The sequence below is a fragment of the Carettochelys insculpta genome, chromosome 2, assembly GCF_033958435.1.
Source record: "Carettochelys insculpta isolate YL-2023 chromosome 2, ASM3395843v1, whole genome shotgun sequence".
Classification (NCBI taxonomy): domain Eukaryota; kingdom Metazoa; phylum Chordata; order Testudines; family Carettochelyidae; genus Carettochelys; species Carettochelys insculpta.
In genome coordinates, this window is record NC_134138.1 from 242,009,308 (window position 1) to 242,023,253 (window position 13,946).

At 44.9% G+C, this 13,946-nt stretch overlaps 1 protein-coding gene across 1 annotated transcript in view; it reads left to right on the plus strand.

Annotated features, from left to right (window-relative positions):
• The window catches only part of MALRD1 (MAM and LDL receptor class A domain containing 1), a 532,671-nt gene that overhangs the window by 130,560 nt on the left and 388,165 nt on the right, over positions 1 to 13,946 (plus strand). Inside the window, exons 16-18 of the mRNA XM_074985504.1 lie at positions 5,912 to 6,064; positions 6,200 to 6,305; positions 10,959 to 11,326. Of these exons, the coding sequence (XP_074841605.1) occupies positions 5,912 to 6,064; positions 6,200 to 6,305; positions 10,959 to 11,326 (627 nt within the window). The remainder of the gene's footprint in view (positions 1 to 5,911; positions 6,065 to 6,199; positions 6,306 to 10,958; positions 11,327 to 13,946) is intronic.

The following is a 13,946-nucleotide window of genomic DNA, read 5'->3' on the forward strand; positions in this document are numbered from 1 at the left end:
GTATTGAGCATTACATGGGGCATGGGGTCTGGGGGAGTGGGGTTGGGAATGGGGGCACCAGCTGTGAGGGAGACAGGAGCGGCAGGCTCAGCAGGTGGGGCAGTCTGGGCTACCAAGGCCTCCACAATTTCCAGCAGCTTGCCCATCTGGGCCAGCCCCTGCTCAGATGCCTGCACCCAGTCCTGGTGCACCTCATCCTCCCGGCACATCCACGCCTCCATCATCTCACTCTGGCACCAGAGGGTGGCTGGGTAGGCCTGCAGGATGTCATCATCCAGTTGGTGGCATGTCCTCTGGACGCAGGCATGCGCTGGTGGTGGTGGGCTGCCAGGACTCAGGGGTGCCGCTCGAGGTTCCACCACATCCACCTCCTCCCTGGGGCTGCCTGGGTGTGTGGTGGGGCTGGCTCAGCCCTCAGATGGCGAAGCTCTGAGCAGAGATGGGAAGATGATGAGTCCTTCACAGAGCACAACACATGGCCCCTAGCCCCCAGGAGATGCAGGTTCACCCCCATGCTGCTGGATGCAGCTGGCCCAGGTGCACACATCTATGACCCCGCACAGTGGACCGTGCTGCACAGTGAGCCTGTGATGGTGGGGTGGGATGGGCTGATCACCTCCTGCCACGTGGTGGCACGTGGGGATCACAGCATGGGTGGTGGGGGGTCCAGTGTTGCCTTTCCCTCCCCAGTGCCCCATCACACATTTGGCTCACACCACCATGGATGGGTGTGAGCTTGGGGACTGCACCCTGCACCCAGCCTTGGCAGCGGTGGCCTGCATCCACCTTGACCCGAATGTCAGAGGGACCCTCCCTGGGACTGGCAGTGAGTTGTTGGCAACCTGCTGTGGGCGGGCGGCACGTACTGCTGTGGGAGCATGTGGCAAGCCCTCAGAGATGGACAGGCCTATGAATGGGCCCAGGGATGCCCGAGCAGAGCTGGTGGAGCTGGGGGTAGTCGACTCCAGGGTGATAACCAGCATGCCCTGAATCAACTCTGGGTCCGACAGGGGCTCCTATGCTGGTTCCAGCAAGCTGGTGGGCTCCTGGGAGGCACCCTCTGGTGGAGGAGACCACTCCCCGGTGTCCATGAGAGTGGTGCTGGGGACCCCATCCTTGCCTCTGAGGATCTGGTCCAGCTCCTTATTATATAGGCAGGTGGCAGGCCCTGTCCCCAACCACCACCATGCATCCCAGGCCTGTAGATAGCCCTGGCAGAACTCTTTCACGTTCGCCCACACCTGCTTGCCCACAGGCAGGGGTCCTTGATTTCCAGTCTGGACCAGGATGGGGCCTTTCTCCTGTCACCACTTCCGGAGGCCTGGGATCCCTCCTCTGAGCTGTGAGAGGGCCTGGGATGGTCCCCAGCTGCCTGGGACATTTTTTATTTTTGCAGGGAGTGGCTGCCAGGGGGTATCTGCAGCCACATGCAGCAGACCTGCAGCCATACATGCAGCTGATTGCTGGGGCTTTCGGCCCCTTTAAATGCTGATGGAGGCAGGGATGATAGAGTTGTGCCTCTGAGGGAAGGATGCTTTTTGTCACCAGCTGGCTGGTCAGCACCACAGAGGACTTACTCTTTTGACGGAATGGGCTCCAAGCATCTACACGGCAATTTTGTCAACAGAATACTCTTGACACAGTTCTTATGCCTGCTTGGGGAGAGGCATAACACTGCTGGCTGAAGTGCTCAGTTTTTGTTGACAGACTCTAGACAGAGCACTTTGTCTGTGTAGAGGCTCTGTGAGATTTCTTCTGTTGACAGTGTGCCCTTTTAGACCCAGCCAATTCCTATTACTACACCTGTTGTGTGACCTGTAACAGAGGTATCCATGTTAGTCTGTATCATCTCAAAACAAAAAAGCAGGCATGTAGCACCTTAAAGACTAACAAAATAATTTATTAGGTGATGAGCTTTCGTGGGACACACCCACTTCTTCCAATCTGGATTTGCCGATGTTGTGTGATGTGTGTCCCACCTTTTATCTCTTTTGTCTGCTTATACTGTAAGATCTCTTGACATGCATTTGTGTGACTGTAGTTTGGTCTCAAGCCCCAGGCTGTTTGTTGCTTTTCTTAAATCTCAGCCCTTGAAGTTATTCTATGTAAGAATCTTTTTCATTTAAACAAAAGCTAAAAAAGTTCCTAGCCTTCTCATTGCTGAGAATCACCTGAAAATGTGACCTAGAAAGACCAAACAAAGTACAGACAAAAAAAAGGCAAATAAAGATCCCCACATTTAAAAAAAAGTCACGATTTTTATGTTCATCTCATGAGTTTTTAGTTCTGACTGAGGTCTGTTGTTATTGAAATGTTGAATAGCTGCGCAGTAAGGGAGCACCATCTGCTATGCATTGAGTGAAGTGGGATCTTATGGAAAAATAGTATGTGATGATGTAATTAAAACTGTATCTCCATATGCATGCACAATATGTACAGTAAAAAGGGAATAATTACCTAGCAAGGTTAGCCTGTTACTATGTAAAGTCAGAATTACATCTCTAGAAGGCAGTGTTAGTTTTACAAATTCTTTTTTGCTCTTCTGGTTCTGCCTGTCTTAAAAAAAGAAACTCTTTCTTCATTAACCTGGGCAAATATATCCATGGGTTGTGCTTACCAAACCTTCACCTCTGTCTGTTTCAAAAGAAACTCTGTCAAACTATCTGGAATGGATTACCATCATAAGTGCCTACCTCAGAGCGGACTGACAGAATACAGAGCAGATACCCCAAACTGGTGATATGTCCTATATTTAGATTTCCCCAAGCCAGTGACAAACGTGAACTCCTATATCTCTATGCCAGTCCTTCAACTCACCAGCCTAACTTGCCACCCAGACAAACTGAAGTTTGTGGTAAAGATCACTTAAACCAAAAATCACACTTCATTGAGTTTCTCCCAGTCCCAAGAGACCAGTCACATGCTTAAGATCAGTTGTTACTCTGCATCTCACACCAAAGACAAACAAAACAAGAAAGCAGTGCAGTAGCACTTTAAAGACTAACGAGATAATTTATTAGGTGATGAGCTGTTGTGGGACAGACCCACTTCTTCAGACCATAGCCATGCCAGAACAGACTCAATATTTAAGGCACAGAGAACCAAAAATAGTAATCATGGTTGACAAATCAGAAAAATATTGCCAAGGTGAGTGAATCAGAGAGCAGAGGGGCAGAAATGGGGGGGGGAATCAAGAATTAGATAAAGCAAAGTAAGTAAAAGAGCCCCTGTAATGGGCTAGAAAATTGCCATCCCAGTTCAAACCATGTCTTAATATGTTGAATTCATATATAAAAGAGAGTTCAGCGGCCTCTCTTTCCAAACTGTTATGAAAAGTTCTTCTTCAGTAAAACACCGACTTTCAGGTCATTAACAGAACATTTGGAACTGAACTGAAAGTTTGAGTCTGTTTTTATTCTGCCCAAGTACATTCATCCATGAATAAATGCATGGTGTGCTGCTACCTTTTTTAATGTTCCATCTCTTTACACTTGGATGCAAATCATCTTGGCTTGGATTTAAATGTTTTGGATTCTTCTTTTACTTTTTTTGTGTACCTGTGTCAGAAGTTTGTCTTTTTCTTTGCTGCTGCTCCTTTGGAATACAGAACATAGTTTCATGAGTTCAGTCCTTGACGAGGCCATTTAGGGATTGTGGCAAATAGATGTCAGGGATGGTGCTTGGTCCTGCCAAGAGGGCAGGGGACTGGACTAGATAACAGCCCGAGGTCCCTTCCGGTTCTAGGAGATGTGTATTTCCAATTACATCATACATCATATTTTTCCAGCAGATCCTGGGAAGGAGAAACTAAAGCAGAAATTGCTTTCCATGCCTATTTGTTGCTTCCTCTCTACTGATTCTCCTTTAATATACCTTCAGTCAAATCCGCCAAACCTTGGCTCCTTGTAGATTTGCAAAATATTATTCATCTTCTTGTCATTTTTCCTTAAAATTTTCTTAAATCATCGTCTTTGTCATATATGAGATACCTCTTTTTGGCATCAGCAGAACTGATGATTTATATATCCCATATGAAATTCTATTTTCCTTGATAGCATCCAGAACTTCCTTGCTATTTTTCATTTGTAGGGTATTTATTTCTCAGTGGTGGTCATAAGGGAATATTTTATCTAACACATTTTCCTTCATATCCCCTAAGATTACTTTCCACGCCCCAGATGGCCAAAAGTTACATAAGACTAAAACATGTCTCAAAGATTTTAATCACTCTCCTATAAACATACCATACACAGTCAATTATTCATTCTTTAAAATAAAAATGGCACTTAAAGCATGTGATAAAGCTTGAAAATAATGGACAATATAAACCAGTGCAGTAAAAAAATAACATAAGGTTCATTTGTGTAGCATATATGAAGTGTTTAGACTCTATTTAAGGATTCAGCATTTTAATGCTCAGAATTACAGCATTAAACAACAATTTAACCACATTTTTCCAAGGGAAAATTTAGAGTTTAAAATATACATAAACTTCTGCATTGTGATCAGGTGCAATTAAGCTTTATGGCCAAAGAGACTATTGCATAAGGGTGATATTTTCTGAAGATTCAGTTAGTTATTCTTTGAGAACAATGTGAGTGATGCCTAGGTTACCATGACTGTCCACAGTATTATTAAATCAATTTTATATAAATAATAAATATCTGTATGACACAGTTACTCAAAAATTCTCTTTTAAGCTCTCTTTTATAAAAAAAGATGTATTTATTGCAGGAATAAAATGCCATTTAATGAAATTTAAAGATAATTATTTGAGTAATAATACTTAGAAGAGGGGTTTTTTACATTTTTGTCTTTTGTACATATTTGTCAACATTTCTGTTATTTACCTCAATACTTCCCATTTCCCCTCTGTTGTCCTTCCACTTGCTTGAATTTCCAGAAATACTTCACTTAGCATTACATTTTCTTACTTTCCCCTTTGCTTTAAATTAACCCTTACATTGGTTGACCACATCTCTCTGTCCAAATACAGAACAAGAAGATATGGTGGGTGAGGGGCGGCGCCTCCTGGCTCCACCAAGCCGTGGGGAACAGGGAAGGAGGCAGCAGCTGCTGGCCCTCCCTGGGACCCCCAGGGAAGCAGCTGCTGCCAGCCGTCCCTAGGATCCACAGGAGTGTGGCAGCTGCCCATGCTCCCCCCACTTCCCCAAGGCTCAGGGAAGTGACTTCTGCCAGTGGCTGCAACTGCACAGCTGTTGGTGGAAAAAGTCAGCCGGGGGAGGGCCCAGATAAGTGACTTACTTAAAAATAAGTAGGGACGTGTTTTTGGCGTACCAAAAGTAGGACCATCCTGTCTAATATGGGATGGATGGTCACCCTGCCCCTATGTCTTAGCAGGGGATTCAGCAGAATGTATTTTCAGACTTAACTAGGCTGAGGCATAACATATGCTCCACAGAGGTCCTGCTTTTTACCTGTTTGATGATATTTTACAATGCTTGATAATGCTAAGACCAATGTCACTTGTAACTGAGGTGTTGGAATTTTCAAGCTCTGGGTTCAATTCCTGTTTCTGCTATAACTTCCTCTGTAGTCTTGATTCAATCTTAGTGCCTCAGTTCTCCCATCTGTAAAAAGAGGATAATACTACTTCCACTTTTTGCCTCTCCTCTTTTTTTAGGCTACAAATTGTACAATGTACATATGACAGGCCCAGGGAAAGCATGATCTTTGCTGAGACCTCTGTATGCTATTGTGATTTAATTTAAAAAAATTACCTCGTCTCAGATCTTGTAACCTATTTGTCTTTTTCCTTTTCACATCTGGCATAGTGTACAAAAATTTTGACTGTTGGTTTCTTACTTGCATTTTGTGAAGTTCTTGCACGGTGTGATTAGGTGGTATGTGTTATGTTCAAAGACATAAAGTGAGATCTTCAATATTTCAGCTGCTAAATGTGACTTTGAAATGGACAGCTGTGGTTGGTTTGAGACGGTTAGTGCAGATGCATTTGACTGGATAAGAAGCGCCAGAAGTGCTCTTCCATCTGTTTATCAGAAACAAGCCCCACCACAAGATCATACCTTTAACACATCCCAAGGTAAGACATACATAGCTCCTTGATGCAGATACATCTATTCGAACTTAATCAGGGGCAGAAATTCCGGTCGTAGTTTTCTGTATTACAATGGCTTCATGTATGAAAAATTTCTTTCTTTTTTTTTTTCCCAAACAGGTCATTTTATGTTTGTTCTCCAAAACAGTAGCAACATTTCACAAGTTGCTCAGTTACGAAGCCCCAAGTTCAGCCAGGCTGGATCAGGTTGCACAGTGTCCTTCTGGTACGAATTAAGTTTTATTTTAAATTTATGGAACATCTGACATTGCTTCTCTTGGATTGAAATTGACGTTAGAATTTCCAATAGTGCATGTCTTTTTTGTCAGTATTTATTGCCTCCTTGTACTCCTTGGTCACATAGACTTTGTATCAGAGAGGTAGCCGTGTTAGTCTGTAGCTTAGAGACCAACAAGAAGTCTTGTGGCACCTAATAGACTAACAGATACTTTAGAGCATAAGCTTTTGTGGGCAAAGACATGCTTCATCAGATGCATCTGATGAAGCGGGTCTTGCCCGCGAAAGCTTATGCTCCAAAATATCTGTTAGTCTATAAGGTGCCACAAGACTTCTTGTTGTTCTCATAGGCTTTGTAGTAACCACTGAGCAACAATAAGTTGAAACATTTGGAAAAACAGACATGACAGAGGACACAGAAATCCCATGATGATGCCAATAATACATTTCTACAGAGGATGGACCAATCTAAAAATGTTAGAGATTCTGCTTGGCATAGTAACCAAACAAAAGGCTAGTGGTGCATCAAGGCCACAGGGGCTGCGTCTACACGTGCACGCTACTTCGAAGTAGCGGCACCAACTTCGAAATAGTGCCCGTCACGTCTACACGTGTCGGGCGCTATTTCGAAGTTAACTTCGACGTTAGGCGGCGAGACGTCGAAGCCGCTAACCTCATGAGGAGATAGGAATAGCGCCCTACTTCGACGTTCAACGTCGAAGTAGGGACAGTGTAGACGATCCGCATCCCGCAACGTCGAAATTGCTGGGTCCTCCATGGCGGCCATCAGCTGGGGGGTTGAGAGATGCTCTCTCTCCAGCCCCTGCGGGGCTCTATGGTCACTGTGGGCAGCAGCCCTTATCCCAGGGCTTCTGGCTGCTTCTGCGGCAGCTGGGGATCTATGCTGCAGGCACAGGGTCTGCAACCAGTTGTCAGCTCTGTGTATCTTGTGTTGTTTAGTGCAAGTGTGTCTGGGAGGGGCCCTTTAAGGGAGCGGCTTGCTGTTGAGTCCGCCCTGTGACCCTGTCTGCAGCTGTGCCTGGCATCCCTATTTCTATGTGTGCTACTTTGACGTGTAGACGTTCCCTTGCTGTGCCTATTTCGATGTTGGGCTGAGCAACGTCGAAGTTGAACATCGACGTTGCCGGCCCTGGAGGACGTGTAGACGTTATTCATCGAAATAGCCTATTTCGATGTTGGCTGCACGTGTAGACGTAGCCAGGGAGCTTCTAAATTAAGTAATGTAGTAAAACACAGAAGGGCAGGCTTTTTCAAGCAATTTAGTGAACAGTATCAAGCGATATAGTGCACAACAACAGCAAAGTTAAATGTGGGATGATGATGATGATGATGAGAGATAATCAAGATTTGTGTGTGAAAGTTCAGGATGGTGCTTAGTGTTTTTGTCCCCCACCCCACCCCCAACCAATGTGCCAGTTTGTTGGTGGACTGTTGTTTACTGATAAAATTCAGAATTGCTTTCCTGAAGAAAGTGTCAGAGGGGTAGCCATGTTAGTCTGGATCTGCAAACGCAATGAGGGGTCCTGTGGCACCTTCTAGACTAACAGAAATGTATGAGCATAAGCTTTCGTGGGCAAAGGCCCACTTCGTCAGATGCAGGAAGTGGAAATTTGCAGAGGCAGGTATAAATAGGCAGTCCAGAGCAAGGCTGGAGATAATGACGTTAACTCAGTCAGGGAGGGTGAGGCCTACTACCAGCAGTTGATCTGGAGGTGTGAACACCAAGAGAGGAGAAACTGCTTTTGTATTTAGCTAGCCATTCACAGTCTTTGTTTAATCCTGAGCTGAGGGTGTCAAATTTGCAGATGAAATGCAGCTCAGGAGTTTCCCTTTGGAGTCTGGTTTTAAATTTTTTTTGCTATATGATAGCTACTTTTAAATTTGTTACTGTGGCTACGTCTACACTAGCCCCAAACTTTGAAATGGCCATTCAAATGGCCATTTCGAAGGTTACTAATGAAGAGCTGAAATGCATATTCAGCGCTTCATTAGCATGCGGGTGGCCGCGGCGCTTCGAAATTGACGCGGCTCACGGCCGCGCGCCTTGTCCAGACGGGTCTCCTTTTCGAAAGGACCCCGTCTACTTCGAAGTCCCCTTATTCCCATGAGCTGATGGGAATAAGGGGACTTTGAAGTAGATAGGGTCCTTTCAAAAAGCATCCCCGTCTGGACAAGGCGCGCGGCCGTGAGCCGCGTCAATTGCGAAGCCTAGCGGCTGCCCGCATGCTAATGAAGAGCTGAATATGCATTTCAGCACTTCATTAGTAAACTTCGAAATGGCCATTTGCGTAGCCATTTCGAAGTTTGGGTCTCAGGTAGATACGGCCTGTGTGTCCTGGGAGATTGAAGTGCTCTCCCACAGGTTTTTGTACATTGCCATTTTATACCTGCCTCTGCAAATTTCCACTACCTGCATCTGATGAAGTGGGTCTTTGCCCACGAAAGTTTATGCTCACACATTTCTGTTAGTCTATAAGGTGCCACAGGACCCCTTGTTGCTTTTGCATTTCCTGAAGAAAGAGTTCAATGGAAATTACCTCACTGTACTGTAGTTAGTTGGAGGCTAGTCTCTTTACAGGATAGAATATGGGTCTGGAGGTCAAAGTTCTGGATCTTATTCTGAGTTCTGTCTTTGGCTGTGTGTACACTACAAAAATAAATTCAAAGTTGCTTATTTCGAAGTACAGCTTTGAAACGAAGCATTTACACACACCGTACTTTGAAGTTAAACTTTGAAGTAGGGCACTATTCCATTCCCGGGAATGTAGTAAGGACTTCAGAGTTAGGCTCCCTATTTCGAAGTTAACTATGAAGTAAGGGAAAAATGTGTGTGGACTCTCTGCTGGCTACTCCAATGCCGTGCCTAACTTCAAAGTTAACTGTGAAGTTAGTTCCTAGGGTAGACGCACCCTGCAACTTTTGGGTTAGTCACATAATTTCTGATTCCCTATATCAAGGATCTCAAGCTCAAGGCCCTGGGGGTCATCTGCAGCCAGAGCAGCCCCAGAATTCAGCCCTGGCATGGCTGTTGTCACATGAATCCCTGCAGCCCTAGAGAGGCAGGGTCATCTGTACCCTTCTCCCAAGTCCATCTCCTGCTCCACCCTGTCCTGCCTTTTCCTGCCTCTGCTCTGCCCCTCTCCCCCCACATTGCACCTCTTCCCTCAAGCCTCCACTCCTTAGGGATGTGGCCTATGTGTCATCAGAGAGCATGGGGGTGGGGTGGGCTGGCATGGTGCAGTAGCAGGAGCTGTGGGGAAGCAGATCAGTGCAGCAGTCCCTGTTCTGCTCTGCCCTGCTGCTATCTCACAGGTCAGCCTGGTAGCTCCACTTCCCATAGCGACAGGAAGGAGAGTGCCCCATCCCCAGCACAAGGGTGATGACAGCTGAGTGAAGCAGGCTGCTGTGTAACTTGATTTCCTTCCCCTGCCATCAGTGGTAGGTGGGGGTGAGCTCTGCAGGCTAAGATGAGTATGGGGGAGCATCTCATCCATAGGAAGGTTGGGGTGGCCACTGCAGGCCCCCCCAAAAAATGCAATGCCTGTGGCAGTTGCTCTGAATGATCTTATGGATGGGATGGCTCTGCATGCACCTCCCCTGGGACACAAGGATGTGCCAACAAAGGTGCAGAGCTAACAGGTGGAAACCTCTCTAGCTACTCTGTGCTACTGTTGGTGGCACTGGGACCTCTCAGGAGGGCTTTACTCTCTTTAGTGCAGCGGGTGGCTGGTGGATGCATGGGGGCCTGTGCACACAGGCTGGCAGGCAGGGCCAGGAGATGTGTGGTGGGGGGAAACACATGGAGACCCCCCTGAGCCCTCGCGGGAATCGGGGGTGCCCTCTGGCCCAGTGGAAGAATTTGATGACTAGCCTGAGAGTTTGACATCCCTGCCCTACATATAAAAGGGATGTAGCAATTCTAAATTCATGGAGATGTAATAACCCTTAATGTTTGCAAACTGCTTTGAGATCATTAGACAAAGTAGAAAGTGTCATTAATTATGATGAATGGAAGACATGTTCTTGCACTTTTTAGGTGTTTTGCTTTCCTCTAATGGAACTTCAAATTTATCCGCTGAATTACATTCATGCAATTCTGCGACACCTTATAGACTAACAGAAATTTTGGAGCATAAGCTTTCGTGGGCAAAGACATCTTTGCCCACCAAAGCTTATGCTCCAAAATGTCTGTTTGTCTATAAGGTGCCACAGGACTTCTTGTTGTTTTTGAAGTTACAGACTAACATGGCTATCTCTTTGATTCATGGAATTAATATTTTACTTGTGAGTGTATTGTTTTCGTTGCTTATTATGAAGGAGAAATTCTGCAGATTCTAACTTAACTAAGCATGCTTCCTCCATCGTAGTCTTAACTTCTCCAGGAGTGTCCTTAATTCATAGTTCATCAAGGTCTTCCAAAACCAGGTAAGCTAATATATGTCTGGTAGAATAACGTAATCACATACAGAATGCTGCACTCCTTTTAGGCATTGTGGACTGATTTCAACCCACTGGTAATTCTGTTAAATGTAGTGGATTTAGAACATATCTAATATAGGCCCAGTATGTTTAGCAAGATCCTCAGCATTTACATCTTTTGACTTTTCTGATGCTTTTTCAGGTATTACAATTATGGACAGTCAGTTGGAGCAGCAGAAATGCAATTACATGTTGATGGACTGAAAAACCATACTGTCCTCTGGAGGATATACTATGATCAAGGAAATCAGTGGTTAAAGGCTTTCATTCAGCTGGGCCGCCTCCCGGGGCCCTTCCAGTTATCATTTAATAAAATCAGCCTTGGATTTTATGATGGTGTCTCGGCAATTGATGACATAACATTCAAAAATTGTGCTCTTCCATCTCCAGCGGTAAGCTGTGAAGGGCCTGATCATTTCTGGTGCAGAGACACAAAGGCTTGCATCAACCGTTTATTGGTGTGTGATCTTGTGGATGATTGTGGGGACGGATCTGACGAAGAAAACTGCAGTAAGTACTTTCAGTTCAGTACCTTGCCCGTTTCAGCCCTGAAATCTGCACGGCTTACACTAAGGTTGTATTTCAACAACAGAACTATTCAATCTTAAAATGATTGGCTGGTGCCATTTACACATGATGAACCCTAAAAATTATCTCTGATGGAACATGGGAACTAATACAAATAAACTATCTTCTTTATCAGAAATATGGCCATATTCCTGTGTTTTCTATAAAATATAGAAAGGCACTACTTGTTCAGAATACAGTTCTTAGAGTGGTAATACAAGGTGTGCAAAGTGGGCTTTTTGTTAATATGCTAACTTTCCTTCAATTGACGGAGCACAGTGAGGGTCTATATTTATAATTAAATGCCAAAATATTATAGGGAACAATACCTTCCAATTCTGTACATTATGGAGGTCATAGGTCATAGTAGTGACAATGAGATCCACTCTCCCCCTCCAGGGAAAAACATATACAATGAAAAAACTGCTGTGTATTCACATTCATGACATTAACCTTCAGTATTTCAGAACTCGTCTGTTGTTGTCTTTCTCTCCATGCCTACCCTCATACATTTTGAAGCAAGAAGGATATTAACATATAGCAAAATTACTCAAATGCGTTATCACGTCCTGAGGTGACTAAATTATGCAGACCATAGTGAGTTACAGTGGCAGAGACAAGCTCTTCGCATAAAGGGAGATACATTTTGGTTTCATCCTTCCAGTGGTTGAATATGTGCCAGGTGCCACTCTTACTGCCAGTGAGGCCTTACAGAGAGTCTCCTTTATCTCATTCACTAACATGGTTACCTTGTGATCCCTCAAACTCTAGTTCAAGTCACAGCTGGGCCAGGGAATTTGCAAGTCAAGAGACATTACATGAGGCTTATCCATTCTTTAACATGCGTTCGCTGTGTGTATTCTTCATTCCTGAACTTGCTGCTCTCCTAAATCAGGTAGCTTATTTTGTGTAAGTCTTCATTTAATACTGTACATAGGTGAAAAGGTGCTGGCAATGGAAAACTTCTGTTAATTTTTACAATAAATAGATTATCCCTTAATCTAATATAAAAAGTGTAACTCATCAATAATGTTTTGCAAACATATAACTTTATGTAAAAATTACTAACCAAATTTAATTTTGCTATTGGATTGCATAAATCACAATTCTAACTTTAATTGGTATGGGCTGTCTTGTTATATTAAACTCAGAAGGCTAGCAAAAGCGTCTAGACCCATAGACTGATCATTGGGAAAATCTAATCTGGTCGACAAAGTCAAGAGGAAGAGGCTTTGTGTTGGTGGTCACATAAGAACCCTACTGTGGGATGGAGGCTCTCAAATGGGAGCACACAGTTGGAAGCTAGTTCCTAAATTAATATATGTACAACTGAAAGCCAGGTTGAGAAGCCTTTAAAGGGTGGCCATAAGCTTGCATGGGTGTTTTAATTAACCACTTCTGTTTTCCTTTAATAAAATTTATTATGTTTGGACAAAGTAGCATAAGCTGTTCTCAGGATGAGTATACACACTATGGCAATGTCTACACTACATCATAAACTCAAATTTAAGGTGTTTAGCTTGATTTTATGAGGTGACTGTCTTCATTGCAAATACAATTAGGTGAATTTTTAAGGGGTGTTAAGGTCAACTTTTTTGCCCCACCCTTCTGATATGGTATAAAGCCAACTTTGAATTTAAAAGGCTGAATTAATGTTTGTGTGGAAAGAGCATGGCTTTAAATCAATTTTATTGACCTGCAGAGGTATCCCACAATGCCCCACAGGTGTCCATTCTGACCGCTTTCACCTCCACTGCTCTCTGTAGCTGGGTCTACACGTGCACGCTACTTCGAAGTAGCGGCACTAACTTCGAAATAGCGCCTGTCATGGCTACACGTGTTGGGCGCTATTTCGATGTTAACATCGACGTTAGGCGGCGAGACATCGAAGCCGCTAACCCCATGAGGGGTTGGGAATAGCGCCCTACTTCGAAGTTGAACATCGAAGTAGGGCACGTGTAGCCGATCTGTGTCCCGCAACATCGAAATAGCGGGGTCCGCCATGGCGGCCGTCAGCTGAGGGGTTGAGAGATGCTCTCTCTCCAGCCCCTGCGGGGCTCTATGGTCACCGTGTGCAGCAGCCCTTAGCCCAGGGCTTCTGGCTGCTGCTGCTGCAGCTGGGGATCCATGCTGCATGCACAGGGTCTGCAACCAGATGTCGGCTCTGTGGATCTAGTGTTGTTTAGTGCAACTGTGTCTGGGAGGGGCCCTTTAAGGGAGCGGCTTGCTGTTGAGTCCGCCCTGTGACCCTGTCTGCAGCTGTGCCTGGCACCCTTATTTCGATGTGTGCTACTTTGGCGTGTAGACGTTCCCTCGCAGCGCCTATTTCGATGTGGTGCTGCGCAACGTCGATGTTGAACATCGACGTTGCCAGCCCTGGAGGACGTGTAGACGTTATTCATCAAAATAGCCTATTTCGATGTCGCTACATCGAAATAAGCTACTTCGATGTAGGCTTCACATGTAGACGTAGCCTGTGTGTGCAGAAAGTAGATAACCATGAGCCTGGGAATTTGAATTAATTTTCTTTCTGATCAGCATGGATAGCACAAGTCAGGAGTGC